At 44.5% G+C, this 17522-nt stretch overlaps 1 protein-coding gene across 1 annotated transcript in view; it reads right to left on the bottom strand.

Moving 5' to 3' along the window:
* NINJ2 (ninjurin 2) overlaps nucleotides 1-14063 on the bottom strand; it is a 72008-nt gene extending 57945 nt beyond the window's left edge. The window contains exon 1 of the mRNA XM_081128180.1: nucleotides 13886-14063. Coding sequence (XP_080984306.1) covers nucleotides 13886-13918 — 33 coding nt within the window. The 5' untranslated portion in view covers nucleotides 13919-14063. The remainder of the gene's footprint in view (nucleotides 1-13885) is intronic.
* Nucleotides 14064-17522: the final 3459 nt, after the last annotated feature.

The following is a 17522-nucleotide window of genomic DNA, read 5'->3' as shown; positions in this document are numbered from 1 at the left end:
CATAAGGGAGAGTAATGAAACAACTCCTTCTTTTTTTAATTTTATTTTTCAATTACAGTTTACATTCAATATTATTTTGTATTTCAGGTATATAGCATAGTGGTTAGACAATCATATACTTTACAAAATACCCCCCCCCCCCCCGATATTTTCAGTACCTACCTGGCACCATAAATAATTATTACAATATTTTTTATTATATTTCCTATGCTGTGCTTTACGTCCCAATGACAATTTTGTGACTACCAATTTGTACTTCTTAATCTCTTTACCTTTTTCACCCAGTTAGCCAAACCCCCTCCCCTCTGGCAACCAGTCTGTTCTCTATGAATCTGTTTCAATTTTGTTTGTTCATTTATTTCATTCTTTAGATTCCACATGTAAGGGAAATCATGTAGTATTTGTCTTTCTCTGACTCACTTATTTCACTTAGCATAATGCTCTTTAGGTCCATCCATGCTGTCACAAATGGTAAGATTTCATTTTTTATGGCCAAGTAATATTCCATTGTATATATGTACCACTACTTTTTTATCCACTTGTCTTTTGGGGAATTGGGCTGCTTCCATATCTTCCCTATTGTAAACAATGCTGCAACGAATGTAGGTGTGCACACATTCTTTTTAATTAGCATTTTGGGTGTTTTTAAAATATATATATACCCAGAAGTGGAATCCTTGGGTCACAAGGCAGTCCTATTTTTAATTTTTTGAGGACCCTCCACAGTGGCTGCACTAATCCACATTCCCACCAACAGGGCATCAAGGCTTCCCCTTCTCCACATCCTCGCCAACACTTGCTGTTGGATTTATTTTAACAGGTGTGAGGTGATATATCACCGTGGCCTTAACGTGCATTCCCCTGATCATAATAACTTTCTTTTTTTTTTTTTAAATAACTTTCTTGTCCCCACCCAACTTCTGCCTATAAAAACCTTACATATTGTATGTTCAGCTCTACTTGCTGGATGGCATGCTACCCCATTCATGAATCACTCAATTAAGCCAATTATGTCTTCAAGTTTACTCGATTGAATTTTTGTTCTTTAACAGAAAACAATGTGGCTTTAGGGTAGAGTTGAGCTGACCGCCACGTTGTCCAGCACAGACCGGGCACAGGCCTCACCCAGAGCATGGCGGGGTTAAAGTGTTCGGTCAGAGTCAGCCAGCCTCGGCCCTGAATCCCAGCCGAACCCTTACAATAGCTCTGACATTCAGCAAATTGGCTTTTCTGAACTTCAAGTTTTCTCATCTGTAAAATGGGGTTAATGATACACAGGTGCCCTGAAATACCGGGGGAAAAAAATATATGTAAAGTGCCTACTTGATACAAAGCAAGTGCTCGGAAAGTGGTAGCTATTATTATTAATAAGACAAGGAAAGCCTAGGGGAAACTATGCAGAAAACCAAAGGCTCTTCAGCGAAGAAGGAACCGAAATAGTCCCGCCTGGGCTCCACCCACCCCGCCAGCAAGTCCGCTCCGGGGGGGGGGCAGGAAGAGGCTCGCGCCCTCCCCCAGCCCCGGCCTAGCCCGCCCGCCGGCACCGCCCGAGACAAAGGCCGGGCTGAGCTGGTAGGTGGGAGGGGGGTGCTTTGTTTTAGGAAAGAGTGAAGACAGCGCACGATCTTCAGCTGGGGGAAGGAAGAGATAAAGCCACATTACAAAAACTCCAGGCCCAGCGCAGGACGGGCCCCAGGGCCGGTGGGGGAGGGTATCCTCGGGCTGCTTCCCCCTCAGCAGCCGGCGCGCCAGGGTCAGCTGACTGAGTGCTCCAGGGCCCCGCCCTCCCGCCACAGCGCGCCCGCGGCCCCGCTCGCCCCGCCCCCTGCCCCGCTCGCCCCGCCCCCGGGCCCCGCTCGCCCCGCCCCGGGCCCCCGCTCGCCCCGCGGGGTGGTCCCGGCCCCCTCCCAGCCAATCAGCCGCCGCCGCCCCGCTGGGCCTCTAGCCCTGCGCTCCCGCCCGCCTCTCCCGGGTCAGGGCGGGAAGAGGGCCGGCAGCTCCCCCGAGTATCCCCTCGGAGAACAGCCTTCGCCTTATGAGAAGAATATTCACACATCCGCGGAGGCCTCTGGCGGGGAGCGCACCGCTTAAGGACGGGCAGGCTGCCCGACGTCCGCCGCGGCCCTCCGTGCCGGCCGCACTGTGCCGGGCCTGTTCAGGAGCTTTCCGAACATCCATCAAGTGCCGTTTAGGGCTCCGGGAAACAGTGGCCTTTTCTTCCCTCCAAACCCACCCCACTCTTACCCTAACTGACCCCGTCCCTTCCAGGTTGCTCACGGATGCGATCGTCGCGTATCTTAGCCTCCCAGCCCAGGCCGGGGGAGGGAAGGAAGGGTGGGACTTGTAAGAAGAAATGTTTTGCAGCGTAGAAGCTCCAGCCCTCAGGCCTAAATCCACCCAGCGCGAACCAGGAAAGGGAGGAGAGAAGGGACACGGGATTCTGCCTCTTCTCTGTGTCTGGAGCTTCACTTTTGTCCCCTCAGTCCTCACAGGAACCCTGTAGAGAGGCGTTCTAGTTCTGGAAATGAGGAAACTGAGGCTCTGAGAGATTAAGAATGTTACAGCTACCGAGGGTCTGGTTTCAATGAGGCCAAAGTTTTCTCCAAGTGAGGGGGCTTGTACCTGGACACCAAGTAGTGTTTAGACCCAACCCCCTAGGGCTCCCTTGTTTGCTTTGAGAGCAGGCAGCAAGGGCAGTAGATGCTTCCTTGAGCAAAGATAAAGGCCTTCCCAGGCCATCTCCCGTCTGGATGCAGTAAGTCCACTGCTTAAGTAGAGATCACTCTGTCAGTTTGGGGGGGAATCTTGAGTTACCAAAACATCTTTCAGGTCGGTGACTAAATAGCACTTTCTTTGACCCACAAGCCTGGGTCAGCCGCCTCCTACAGGACTTTGTATACATCCTTTTTTGGTAGCCCTTGCCACACCACATTTTGCAGTTGCCTATTTCCTCATCTGTCTAGAGTCTAGATGAAAGGGAGCTACCTGAGTGCAGGAACCCTGTCTTGACACTAGCCCAGGATGCCAGTGTTCCCCAGGAACTCTATGTGTAAACCACTGAAGTAGAGTTTTGAAGTTTGAAGGAAGCCCTTAGCTGGGTGGCTCAGTGGTTAGAGCCTCGGCCTGTGGACTGAAGGGTCGGTCCCTGGTTCGATTACAGTCAAGGGCATGTACTGCCTTTGCAGGATTGATCCCTGGCCTCGGGGGGGGGCCTGTATGGGAGGCAACCCAATCCATGTGTCCCTCTCACATCGACGTGTGTGTGTGTGTGTGTGTCCCTTCTACTCGCTGAAAAGCAATGGAAAAAATATCCTCCGGTGAGGATTTAAAAGAAAATTTTTTTGAAGGAAAACGGGGGAATGTTAAAAACCTGACCTTTAACAATTGTGACAGTAGCAACAGCTATCATTTTTTGAGTGTTTATTATGTAACAGGCATTGTTCTAAGTCAGAGATTTTAAACCAGTGTGCTGTAAGAATTTTTAAAACATGCAATACCTGACTACTTAGGGGCACTGACCTCTTTTTCCTTAGATCGTCAAATAAAAAAAATGACAACAGCCAACACAACAGTAACCAGCTGGTGTGAATGCCCTGTCTTGAACCATAAATATGTAAGTCATATAATAGAGTTGCATTTTATTGGTCACATGGCACAATAAGGTTGCATCTGATTGGTTAATTCTTGGTACCAGAAATCCTTATTTACTAGTAAAGGCAGCTGATTTTTTAAAAAGTCACTTTGGAACAAAAAATGTAGGTAATTACCTTTTTTGGTAAATCAATCAAAATTATACTTATTCTTTTTGTCAGATCGGCAAAAACTATACTTTTTGGTGTGCTGCAGAATTTTAGTAATTAGGTATGTGTACCGTGAGATGGAAAAATGTTGAAAATCGCTGTTTTACATGCTTTAGTGTTGTGCTCTTCAAACTTAAATGGGCATTTGAATCATCTGTGGGTCTTGTTAACCTGCAGATTCTGATTCAGTGTGTCTGGGGTAGGGCCTGACAAGCTCCCAGGTGATAGTGCATGAATCATACTTTGTGTAGCAAGACTGGTGTACTAACTTTTTATCTTAATATGAAGTAGGTACTACGATTACTGCTATCGCTCTTTTACACACAAAGAAACTGAGAGGATGGTCATCTATGAACTTAGGTCAAAATAAATAAATTTCTGGGCAGTGAGGGAGGGGAGAATGGTATGAGCAGGGCACTGCTGTAGAAGGAGAAACAAAATTCTTGGCAGAGGAAACTATTTACAAAAGCCTGATAGAAGCTGTTTCATTCATTAGGCACAATATGCATAGTCCTTAGGACTATGAGCTTTCCAAAGGCCCCAAATATTTAAGACCTGAAAAAAATTATTGGCACCTACATATGAAAACTAAACATTTGAATTAATCATTCCAAACTTCAAATAATGAAAAAGACTTCCAAAATTTTTACATTAAAAAATTCACATTTGGTGAGTGATATAGGTATATTTTAATTCATTTGATTAAAAAAAAATAGGGTAGGGTCTTTCAAGCCTAGGGTCTATCAAGGATAGGACAGGGCCTGGCCACATTGGGTTTGGATGTAATCCTGAGGGCAGCTGGGAACCAGTGATAGAAGCAGGAAAATGTTCTCTGTGGCTACAGTGAGGAGAATGGATTGGAGGGAGGCCAGACTGAAGGCCCAGAGGCTAGAGACCAGATAGGTGTTTATAGTATTCCAGACTGTAAGGTGTTTATAGTATTCCAGACTGTAAGACAATCTCTCCTCCTTGCCAAGATTAACATAAAATCATAGCATTAAAGAACCCAATTATTCTTTGATTTCTCAGGAGCCCAATCTGACTCAGCATTCGAAATTAATAATTGGGAACGAGGGTTTTGCCAACTCCTTTGTCATTAAGGCCAATGATGTGACAGTCTAGGGGAGGTATTTAAGAGCGCATGCCTTGAGTCAGACAGCCATGAGTGCCAACCTTAGCTCTGCTACTTGCTAGTTGTGTCAGTTTGCGTAAGTGATTTAACTTCTTTGAGTCTCAGATTCCTTATTGGTAAAACGGTCATAAATACATTCCTCACAGAATTGAGATAAACTCTAAATACAGTGCCTCCCACAAAGTAGATACATATAAATGGTAGTTGTTATATGTGCCATTGATCTGAGTTTTGTTTAGGAGGGAACAGAGGGTGGAGTAAATCATTTAATCTTTTCATCAATCCTCTGAGGCAGAAATTATTGTCCCCATTATGCAGACAAGGAAACTGGGGCTCAGAGATGAGATAGCTTAGTGAACTAGGAGCCGAAAGCAGGAAGCTTGCAAGAACTGGGATTTGATATTTATTCTGTTTGTACACTCTCTCCAGGAGTCAACATCGGCTGCTTCCACTACTGTTTGCTGGGTCCAAAGCCTGTTCCCCGTAGTCACAGCATGAAGAGTCCTGATGTCCAAGAGCACCCCACTGAACACTCTCCTCGGGGCTCCAACCTCCATTTCCCTTCTTTACCAATCTTGCCTAACTTCCCTACTACCTTGCCCCACAATTTTACAGCTTCTAGATTTCACTTACTACAGAGCTTGTCTCTTTGAGACTCAGACAGATCCGCCCTGGACTGGGATGCCTTCCAAGGTACCTCCCTTTAAAGGGAGTAGATAAGTAGGTCACATAAGGATGGTAGGCAAGGAGGCTGACTTTTTAAGGGAGGAGGAAAACTACTGCCCATCTCATGGAGAATGGAAACCAAAATAACAGGGGTGTTCTCTGTCTCTGTCTCTTTCTCATATGCATATTCTCTCCTCTCCTCTCTCCCTTCTCCCCTCTCCCCTTTCCCCTCTCCCCTCTCTCCTTTCCCCTCTTTCCTCTCCCCTCTCTTCTCTCTTCTTTCTATCTATCTCACACTTATAGCCCCCTGCTGGCTACTATTACTACGAAAAGCACTCACAGGCAATACTGAACTCTTGGGGGTTGGTAACATCAGTGGAAATTTTATGGAGCAGAAAGCTTGTCTACCATTTGCTCCCCTCCGTCCCATCCTGCCTCTTCTTCAAGCCACCCCTACAGCTGCGAGGAGAGGAGGAATCTCAGCAGAGGATTTGGAGCTTCTGTTCTGTTGACTGCTCCTCAATGGCCTGAAAGCACAGAGACCTGTAGCTTGGATGCTCTGTGGGGCTAGGAAGGTGCTGGCTTCCAGTGATTGCCTGGAGTAGCCCAGGATCTGGTTAACAGAGAGTCTGTTGTGGCAACCAGGACAAGTCACAGGTTGTTCAAGATTTCTGTTCCTCACCCTCACCCCTAACCCTCTTGAAGGTAGTTCACAACAAGAGGTATGGATGGGCATTAAATTATGTATATTACTGTGAAAACCAGAGAGACAGAGACAGGGCGTGGCATTAAAGGTACAACACTGCCAACCCAGCCCAGCCCTGCTATCTATCCCTAGGGACTGAGCCATGTTTGAATCACAACACTGGGCGGTCACACTTCTAGGAAAGTGCAGCTGAAGGGGAAAGGTCCTGGCTGTGTGAATGGGACCAGCCTGGTTGTGTACAGATTAGGACTGAAAATGTGTATCCGGGCAGACATCAGTCCCTGGACTCTGTGCCCAGGGCACAAGGCAAACACACAAAAACAAAGACCAAAGCCTGACCCTCCTACCTGGGGGTCAATAACTCCGGTTCCCTGGAGAGGGGTTATGGAAACAGGGAGTTCACCTCTGGAGAGGCTGGGAGGGGGAACGGGGCGGGGTTGTGGGGGGTGTGGGGAGTGTTTCCATTCTCTTGCCATGGAGCCTGGTGAACTTGCAGCTCAGAGGCTCGCTGTTTCAGGACACTGGCAGCCCTTTTGTAGAGATCCTCCAGACTACAGATACAGCTCTCTCCCACTGGCTCATGTTTCAGCACTGTCCCCTTCCCTCCTGACTCTTGTCCTCAAGGCCCTGGGCAGACTCTTTGGGAATACTATACCCCTCTGGTCTTCTCTACCTCTGCAGAAAGGGAGTGCCCCCCACCCCGGGTGTCTGTGCCCCTGTGCCCCGTGGCAAAGTCCCACTCTTGCCTGTAGGTGCTCCCCTCCCTCCCATCAGAGGCAGGGCTGGGTGAATGGGGAGAGACATCCATCTTCACCTGTGTCCTTCATTATGCTTAATGTCTCCAGTGGGGTAGGCCTGTCTAATACACCTCTTTCCCAGGCTGGAGTAATCCCAACCATCTCTCATCAGAGTGGGTGTAAATCACACGCATGTAGTAGCAGGGGCTATGGTAGTACCTCACCTTGAAGCAAGTTTAGATTTGTGAGGCTTAGACCCTTTGTACTCTCAAAAAGTGCCTGGCAGCTCCTCTGGATGAGGCCTATGCCAGGACTATGTTGTAGAATGTGGTGGTCAGCTAATTTCTACCGTAAAGCCAACATCCCTGCCTGGTCCTGGGGGTATGGGAGTCTACATTACTCTAGGTCTCGTATAAATGCTATTTCTTGGCTTACCTAGGATTCACTAGGAGAAAGAAGGCCGGTCTTGGAGCCTCCATATCCCCCTGCATCAATCAGCCATGTATCTAAGCAGTGGTTCTGAAACTTTAGTGAGTGTCAGAATCACCAGGGGACTTGTTAAAATACAGGTTGCTGGGCCGTGCCCCCAGGGTTTCTGATTCAGGAGGTCTAGAGTAGGGACTGAGAATTTGCTTTTCTAACAAGTTCCCACGTGATGAGCTACTGATGCTCCAGGGACCACATTTGGAAACCTCTGAGCTAGAGTATAGCAGAAAGAAAATCTAGGTTTGAGTTCTAGCCCTGCCACTTTTCTGCTCTGTGATCTTATACTTGATCTCTCAGAGCTTCAGTTCCTCATCCATTAGAGGTGGAGTAATGACCACTGGGTAGTTGGGAGGATTAGATTACATCTTGTATTTGAGAGACACTTTCACTGTGCATGGCAAACTAAATATATGAACTTGTCAACAAATACAGTATTTATTGAGTAGCTTGTCTGTTGCCCATTTGATACCCTGCTCAATGCTGTGACTGACTTTGGGCAGTTCATATGAGATTCTAAAGCCCAATTAAACATCACACATCTCTGGACCTCAGTTTTCTCCTCTACCAAATAGGCCTTTAAAAATATGTATATATATATATATATATATCTTTATTGATTTCAGAGAGAGGAAGGGAGAGGGAGAGAGAGAGTTGAAACATCAATGATGAGAGAGTCACTGATTCGCTGCCTCCTCCATGCCCCAGACTGGGGATCCAGCCTGCAACCTGGGCACGTGCCTTGACCCAGAATACGAATCAGTGATCTCCTGGATCCTAAGTTGATGCTCAGCCGCTGAGCCATGCCCGGCCAGGCCAAAAAGGCCTTTGGTCTATGAGACTAATGACCCCTCCAGGTCCCATTTATTTTATTATTATTTTTAAATCCTCACCCAAGGATATTTTTTCCATTGCTTTTCAGGGAAGGAGGGAGAGGGAGGGAGGAGAGAGAGAGAGAGATATTGATTGGTTGCCTCCCACACATGCTTCCGACTGGGGCTGGGTATCGAGCCTACAACTGAGGTATATGACCTTGGACAGAATCGAACCCAGGACCTTTCAGTCTGCGGGCCGACGCTCTATCCACTGAGCCAAACTGGTTAGGGCTCCAGGTCCCAAATCTGGGATGGGCGTTAGGTCTTGGGAGGCACAGCCAAATGTTTTATTACTTGCCCACCTCTTTCCAGGACCTCCACCTGAAAGCCCAAGCACTTCTGCAGAGCAGTCATTGGTCAGTTCAACCCTGGGGAGAGTAACTTGGCCTTCAAGGACCATCATGATCTGGTTCCAACCTACCTCTATAATCATATTTCCCACTGTCTCTACTCCATTCCCCTTATAATCTAAACAAATTGGACGATTAGTCCTTTCCCAAATATGCCATGTCCTCCTGCTTCCAGCCTTTGTTCACACTATACTCACCACTAAAATACTTCTGCGAGTCCAAGTCCTTCTCATCCTTCCATCCTTCCAAGTTTACTCGGTGCCTATCTCCTCCAAGAAGTTATCCCAAATCCCCCTATCATCTGTCTGTCTGTCTAGCTGGCTAACTATCATCTTATGTATCTATCTATTCAATACAAATGCTTTTTGTATTTTTCTTTAGGTGATAGTAAGACATGCTACTGAAGTTGTAACATATAAGATCTAATTAAATCAGGGATGCAACCACCTCACCCCCTTCTACTTGTGTCTGATATTGTACCTCTGAAGGGGCTATATAGAAACTCAGTGGTCTGCAGTTTTGTCCCAGGGTGTCACATTTCTAAAGTTTATTCTTGGAGCATTTCAGATATGAAACAACCACTTAAAAGGAGTGCCTACTTAAAAAAAGATTCATCAGCCCTGGCTGGAGTGGCTCAGTTGGTTGGGGCACTGTCCAGTACACCAAAAGGTGGCGGGTTCGATCCCCAGTTCTGGAAGCAACCAATTAATGTCTCTCTCTCTCAACCTCTCTCTCTTTCTCTCCCCCTCCTCCCTTTCTCTAAAATCAATAATAAAAAAAAGATTCATCAGCTGTTTATTTTCTATGGCAATCGTAGACAGGGAATAAGTATACATGTGTGTATATATGCCTCTAGGGCTCATTTCAGAACTATATTCATTTGCATATAGCACATCTGCTTCTCTAACTTTCTTTTTTAAACTACAGGTTTTCTTTTCTATTCTAAATATAATATATGGGCTGGTAGAAAATGTGTAGAGGAAATAAAAAGTAAAAATAAAAGTAAAATAAGAAAAAAAAAGTCATTCATAATCCAGAAATAACCAGTATTAACATTTTACTGTATTTCTTGTGAATAGTTTTCTTACATGTATTTACTGTATATGCTTTTTAAAAGAAATTTGGATCAAGTGTTTATACATTTATATATCCTACTTTTTCGACTTAACATATAATTAGTATTTTGGCATTCCTTTAAATATTCTTCCCAAACACTGAAAAAAATTATTTCATGATATCTGTTTACAGATTACCAAAACTTACTTAACCATTCCTTTATGTTGGACACTTCACTTTTTTTTTTGCTATGAATAGTATTCCAATAAACATCCTTGCATAACTGAATACATCTCTGCTTATTTTCTTAGGCTGATTCTGGAAGAGGGAATACTGGGTCATTTTGAAGTCTCTTGTTACATACTACCAAATTGGTTTTTGGAACTTCCATTTGAAAATACTTCTAGAATACTTTATCTACAATTCTTCTTTTATTCATAAATAATGTTTACCTCTAGTTGCATTCCATTTCTTTCTTGCTGTACTTAACCCCTTCTACAGTGAATTTGCATTCAGTATGTACAAGTTGTAGTTCCTCCACTAGGAGACCATATCTGACCATCTTCACCTCTCCCTCAACATTCAGCACAGGTAGAAAAAGGGGACAGAGGACTGGATCTATTTTGGCAAACAGTAAGCAGAAGAGGAGCTCCCTTTTGGGAAGGAGCAAGTCGAATGGCCTTGAACTCCATACTTAGGGGTAGGGTTGCAACACTAGTTGAAGGGGAAGCAAGGGACTTTCCTCAACCCTTCAGACATTCAGACTCTGGGAGCTGGGAAAAGATGGAAAACTATTCAAGTCTAGAGTTTGGAAGAGGAGAAGCCTTAGTTCCCTGGCAGGGCAGGGGAAAGACAGAAGCTTGGAGGTCACAGGAGAGGGGCAGTTTCAGGCATTCACCTGGTAGAGAACACTTGCTTTGAGTACTGTGTGTCAATCTTTTTTACACCCAAATGTACCACTACTAACCATCCCAATATCATAGGTTTTGACCTAGGGAAACACCCGGAACACTGATTATAGAGGCTTAAATTAATGATTTTTAGATTGGAGTTTCTCAGATTTCAGTTGTGCCCTGTTTGTGATTTCAATGTAGTGAGAATAAAGCAGCAATATGCACAGACACATACACCTGTGACTCACAGCATCCAAACCAGCCACGGGTCTGAACAGTGAAGATAGATACAATTATTAAAATATTTGGGGTGTGCCCACATCTCTCACTAGGTCTGTATAAGGTGTTAAAACATATCGTACAACTTCCTTTAGCCTCATTGTAAGCAATATAATTTTTGAAATCACAGGTTTGATTGATTAGCTGTGGTTTTGTAATACAAATGAAAACTATAAAGATTACCATTACAATTAAAAATTGTCAGCCATTGGTAATGCTTTTATTGTCCGTTGGTGATAATTGAATCATATTTTTGGGAAACAGTATTTTAACTACACGGTTTCTTTATATAATTGTGTATATTTCTTCCACTTAATGATGAGTCTTCAAAGGTCAGGTATCATGGTTTATTTGCTACTTAGTACAGTGTTGAAGCTCAGTAAATATTTGTTTTGTTTTAGTGATGGAATAGTGATCAATAGGGGTTAATCATTGTACTTGACAAAATGAAGTCTCTAAGATCAAGATTATAAAGGAGAGAACTATAATTATATGATAAAGAAAGTTTCCCTGGTTTAAATACTGTGCCATTATTGTTTGGATTTGGGCTTTAAGGTGTTCAGGAATAGATAACACATTTACAAGTTTAAGAATTTGTCTTGGGGCTATAAAACAGAGCAACATTATTTAGCTTATGCAAAAATTCAACCCACTATAATGACCTCATTAACTAAGATAACTTTTCAATAACTAGCATAGAGTGGCATAATCATTAATCGGTAACTCTTAGTTGAATGAATGGATGAAATGACTTAGCTACAGTCAATAGATTCTTACCACCCCTGGGAAACCATTAAAAAAAAAAACAAACAGAGAAAGAACTGAACTTTATTTAGCACATAATGTTCTAGGGCCTTTTCTATTCCTTTCCTCTGGATTTCATGCAACAACTGCTGCATGAGGAGAAGATAGGATCATGCTCCTAGGGACAGACACCTTGACCTGTCTGTAACCAAAGCTCACCTTCCTCTCAGAAGATCACAGTGACTCACTTTTCAAAGAGGATTCAAGACCTAATTTGATCCAGAACTGAAGGGGAAGTTGTAGAAACCAATGGATAAGCTCTGATCAACCAAACATATAAATGGTCAAACGAAAGTATGACTGAGATACCAGAAGAAAAGAGTATGTCGGGACAGAGAGAATAATTCTAATTAAAAGGAGAAAGGTACCCCAACACTTTAGTTACCTGCCAGAGAGAAAGACATTTGTCAAGGCCTGGCCAGTAATTTCATTGTCCTTAGCCCTACCTTCCTCTTTCTTTCTGAACCTTTCAAATGCTGAGCCCTTACCCTGTAACTCAGGATTGTTCAGTCCATCAGCACATGAGAAACTTGTTCTTCAGAGACTGAAAATGAGCAATACTGTTCCCTTAGCTGCTATGGATGCAATGGAAGCAAGAGCTAGATGAAGCATCAGAAGACCTGGGCTGGAGTCCTGACTCTGTCCTGTTCCGGTTGAGTGACCTTATGTCTACCCGTGATCTAGCTAACTCAGGGTTTCCTTAACTCATTCATTAAACAAATATTTTCTGAGCAGTTACTGCATACCAAGCACTAGCCTTGGGCACTAGAGATACAGCAATGAATAAAACAGAGGAGATCCTGCTCTAGCGGAGTTCCTGTTCTAGTGAGATTATAATAAGTAATCAATCATCAAACAATGTAACTTCAAAAAGTGAGCAGTGCTGGGGGAGAAATAAAGTAAATGCTAAAGTCAAATTGAGAGGAGGATTCCTATAGAGAGGGTGCGGGGAGAGTCTCCTCGAGGCAGTAACATTTGAGCCAAGACCTGAATGTACTGGGAGAAAAAGAACAGAGGATTCCAGGCAGAAGGACCAGCAAGCCCTGAGGTGGGTCCACGTTTGGGGCTAGATGACAATCAAGGAAAATGACACTGGCATGTGGTTGCACTAGATCAATGGTTTTGACACAGAATTCCAAGTAATGCTAGAACTTCCCTGGTTGTGTCTCAGGGGTTGGGGGGAGGTCAGGGGCAGAGGCTCTGCCAGGCTCCCACTCTGCCCAGCACACAGCTGCTCCTCCTGAATCTGAAGCATATACTAGGGTGCTGCTTAAGATTTTGCTTAAAGAATATACTCCGTGACCAAAAATTCTTGATCTCAATTGTCTTTCCACACTCTAATTGTCAGACACTATGAGAATTTATCATACAACTACTGTTGATCACTCAAGAAGGGTTGGCTCAGATCTATTCCATAAACAGAGTAGGAGAGTGCTGACTCCTGCGACCCTCCTCTCCTCTCACCAGAGCACCCCATTCCCTCCCCTACGGTGATAGACTGGAACCTCTGATGCCCCACAAGCCTATCCCAGGGAGGGAGGGACACATGCCTCTGCCTCCTCCTAGTAGACTATACTGATGTTCTTTCCCTGCACTGTCCGATTGAGACTCTGTCCTACACAGCAGAGCTTTGTGGAGAGAGCCAAGAAATGACTCCGGTTTTTTTCCAACCTGTAAAATGCAAAGCTGGCCAGCTGCCTTTCTTCCTAATCCCAAAACTCATATCTTTCCTTGTCTGCAGAGAACTGCCTGGTAGCTCTCAAATAACTCTCTGCTGTCCCGGGGTTTGGGGAAAAGCGCCGCACAGAATGTGAAATCATTTTCTGGTAACATGAATCTAATTAGCTCCTTGACTGACAAAAGGAAGCAGAGGCCCAGAGAGATTTAAACAATCCGTTTCTCACATATTTAAAAACAAGTGAAGAACCAGGCAGGGAAACGGAGAGAAAGAGAAAATACGGAGATAGAGCATTTGGAGAAGGGAAGTAAAAAAGAGAACTGGGAAAGGGGGGAGAATATCAAGTGACCAATATATTAATCCTTTCTTCCCCCAACTTCACCCCAGCTCCCGTCTCCACTCTCCTCTCTCTCAGAGAGAACTTACTTGAAGGTCGATGGTTTCTGTCTCTGATTCCATCTTGCTTCCCCCAAGTGTCTTTTCAGTGCCCGGGACAGACTGCGTGGGCTACTCCAGGCTTTGCTGTCTGAGTCTCCACTGCTTCCTTTGGGTGGGAGAGAGCACGCAGCTGGCAGGACAGACCTGCTATTCATCCACCCGATGTGGGATGCCTGGCCTGGCCTCAGCCCCTGGGAGAAGTGTACGCACGCAGACACGTGCAAGAGAGGGAGAGGGAGAGCGAGAGCGAGAGCGAGAGCGAGAGCGAGAGCGAGCGACCACAGCACTCCAACGGTGGCATGTGGCACATGGATAGGTGGCCTTTTGAATTGGAGTGACAGCATCATTTTCTCCAGTGGCCCCAATGCTCCTCCAGTCCCAGGGGAGCCATCCGAGGTCACCCAGCCTGCTTTGAGCTAGGAACTTGAAAAACAGCTTGAGGATACTATCTGACTTCACAATGGTGGAGCCGAGTAGGGTTCCTGAGTACGGGTGGCCTCCAGCGTATTCCCAAGACTCAGGCCTAGGGACTTCTGTTGTTCTTTCTTATGTTCCCTCTATCTCAAAAAAAAAAATTTTTTTTAATTGTAGTTTACCTAATAGGCCCCAAAGCATAAGCCTTTTTCTACAAAGTAAATAAACAGCACATTGTTATTGGCAGGGAGGCCGATGCTCTCATTTTCTTCCGTGATTAGCCAGAAAGAGAGCAGGGGAAAGTTATACCTTCAAACTGTTCATGCAAGTAGTTGCATTGTCCCTGCTTTTAAAAGAAAGTTACCAGAAGTGAGGTTGTTTTGGAAAGGTGTTCTTTCGGTTGTTTACCTCAGAGCCTCAAATTCTTGTGGCTTGTTCCTGAAGCTGGTTTTAGACAGCAGCTTGTGTCTGTGTGGATAGGGGCACGTCCCTGAGGTCACGAGGGGGGCGGTGTTGGAGGGGAGTCACCCAATTCAGACTTTAAAGGTGGGCGGAAGAGGAGCGAAGTCACACATTTACTCTCACCACATTCAAATGTAAAAAGAGAGGAAATTTCTTTATATCTATTAAGTGATATAATGTTTTTATAAATCCCCACCCTACCGGACAAGTGGTGAGAGGAGGGATGGACTATATTTCAGTCTAAACTAACTTAAGTGGTAAACAGTTCCGTTTCAATAGAATGGTCAGTCTTTCAGATTTCCACCCATCTCCCCCAAAGATGGCATCTAGGTGCCCAGAAGAGGGGTGTGTTTTATGTATGCTTGGTGATGGAGAGGTGATGGCTCTCGGATGTACCCTGTGGCCTGTCCATCTCTGGAAGTTTCTGCTGTGGAGCTGCTGGGCAGGGCTGGGCTGCCTCTGAATTGAGGAGTGCTAAGGAGAGGCTCAGCCTGCTCCTGGGTCTTCTGCTGGCCTTGGTGGCTGATGTCTGTGGCCAGGATAACTCAATATACATTCTCTGTTTGCTCTTAAGGACCCAGGGGGCTCCCTTGTTGACTCTGCCCTATGTTGGCTCCCATGGTGATGTGGACCATCCTGAGATGTGCTCCCATCCCAGTGGCCCACCCTCTCAGGTAATCCCCTCTGAAAACTCTCCTATCAGACCCTCGGCTAATCCTCCTATTTCTCTTAAGGTACATGGGGACTGAGAACTGCTGAGAAAGTCGAGCTCAGCCCCACTTCTGGTAAAGAGTTTTCTTTGATGTGGCTGTTCCAGGTTGGTGCAGGGGCAGCCTTTGAGTCGATCTTCCAGACTCCAAAGTGGAAGAGAGATGTTGAGCCTGCTCTCAGCATTCCTTCAAAATCCACCAGCAATGCCCACCACTCCCATCCCCCAGAACAGTGCCACTTCGTAATAAGCACTATTCTAAGCACTTTAGTACAGCTCACTTACTTAGTTCTCATAACAATTCTGCAATGTAGGTAATACTATTACTCTGCTTTACAGATCGGGAAACAGAAACACAGCTTAACATTGCCCAGGCACTCCGACTCGGGTCCACACTCTTATCCATCATTTTGGCTCAGAAAGGAGGGATTGAGACACGTTTGGATTCCTGCTTTCCTTCTTCCCATAATCCCCACAATCTAGGGTCAGAAAAGGTGGACTTTGTCTTCTTTCTCTTACTGTTTGATTAGGGTGTGCCTTGTGAGGAACACTATGATAATAATTTCAAGAAGAAATAAAGAAATTTAGAAAATCCTTTCTCAACAAAACAGGACTACCGAAAAATATTGTCTTGCTAGAAAACAAGATGTCAGAAGCAAATGTCAACTATTTCTTTCTTTTTGCATTCCTGCTGTGACAATCCTGATCACCCTTTAGATAATTATACGTACATATATATATATCCGTATACATATACATATATATATATATATATATATATATATATATATGTACATATATATATTCCCTATTGATAAGCACATTGGTTTTAAAAGGAAAAAGCTGTAATTTGCTATGGTAATGGTTTTGGTTTGGCAAGATCTTTCTGGATTTGGACCTTTTCCCACCTCATAGGCATCACTTGGAAGTAAATAGCAATCAGGATTTGGAAAGTGGTTTATCTGCTATGACTCTGGACCAGGCATCAGCAAATTTTTTCTGCAAAGGACCAGAAAAAATAGCTTTATGAGCTATATGATTTCTGTCGCAACTACTGTCCTCAACTCTGCTATTGTAGCGTGAAGCAGCTGTAGAAAATACATAAACAAATGAATGTGGCTGTGTCCAATAAAACTTTATTTACAAAAACAGTGGGCCAGATTTGGCCCCACAGGTCACAGTCTGCTGACTTTTGTTCTAGAATATAAGCAGAAAGAGAATCTGGAGTTCTAATTATCACAACTATGTCCAGTCTTCTAGATCATGTCTTTCAATCTAATTCCCACTTGAGAGGTAACAGCTGAGGCCCATACTGCAAGGATAATATGTTCAACACTATGGGGATATAAAAATCACAAAACGCATGCCTGTGAGAAACATACCTGGAAAGTTAAGCTATAGTGAAGCGTGCTTCTGACGTTTGGCTGCAATACTGAAACTATACCTGCACGGAGGCTCTTCAATCTAGATGGGAACGGTTCTTATTTCCCTTTACTACTAAGGGTGACTTTTACAGTGTGATGTTCAAGGGACAATTTTAGGGAAACTGCCTCTTGGGAAGAATTTTTTAGAACATGCTTGAAACTATAAAACACTCAGAGTCACTCAGAAAGTGATAGTGGAATGGGAGACTACAATGAGGCCCTAGGGGTGTCTTACTATGTAGGAGGCACAAATTGTTGTAGGGTACTGAGGAAGCCAGCAATGAGATCTCTTAATGCTGACAGTGAGAAAAACCTACAGTGGACACCAGATGAACTGGGTTCCTGTGTGTGCTGAATCACTGTGTGTTCTTAGGCAAGTCACTGAACTTCTCTGGATCCCATATTCTTCTTTGTGAAAAGCAAAGCTGTCAAAAAAGATGATTTCTAAGATCCTTTCAACTCTTAAATTCTGTTTCTAATGTGTATTTATATTAAACACTTCCTATGTAACAGTATAAGATCTCAGATCCAGGCCTGAATTTTAGTATGTAAAAGTCAAGGATCTCTACTGGAATATTCATAAAATTTTTAAGAAAAGTTAGCCCTATCTTTTACC

Source organism: Miniopterus schreibersii (assembly GCF_964146895.1).
Source record: "Miniopterus schreibersii genome assembly, chromosome: 2".
In the NCBI taxonomy this organism is placed as follows: Eukaryota; Metazoa; Chordata; class Mammalia; order Chiroptera; family Miniopteridae; genus Miniopterus; species Miniopterus schreibersii.
The sequence above is the reverse complement of the archived record's forward strand: the minus strand, read 5'-3'. Positions and strand labels throughout refer to the sequence as shown.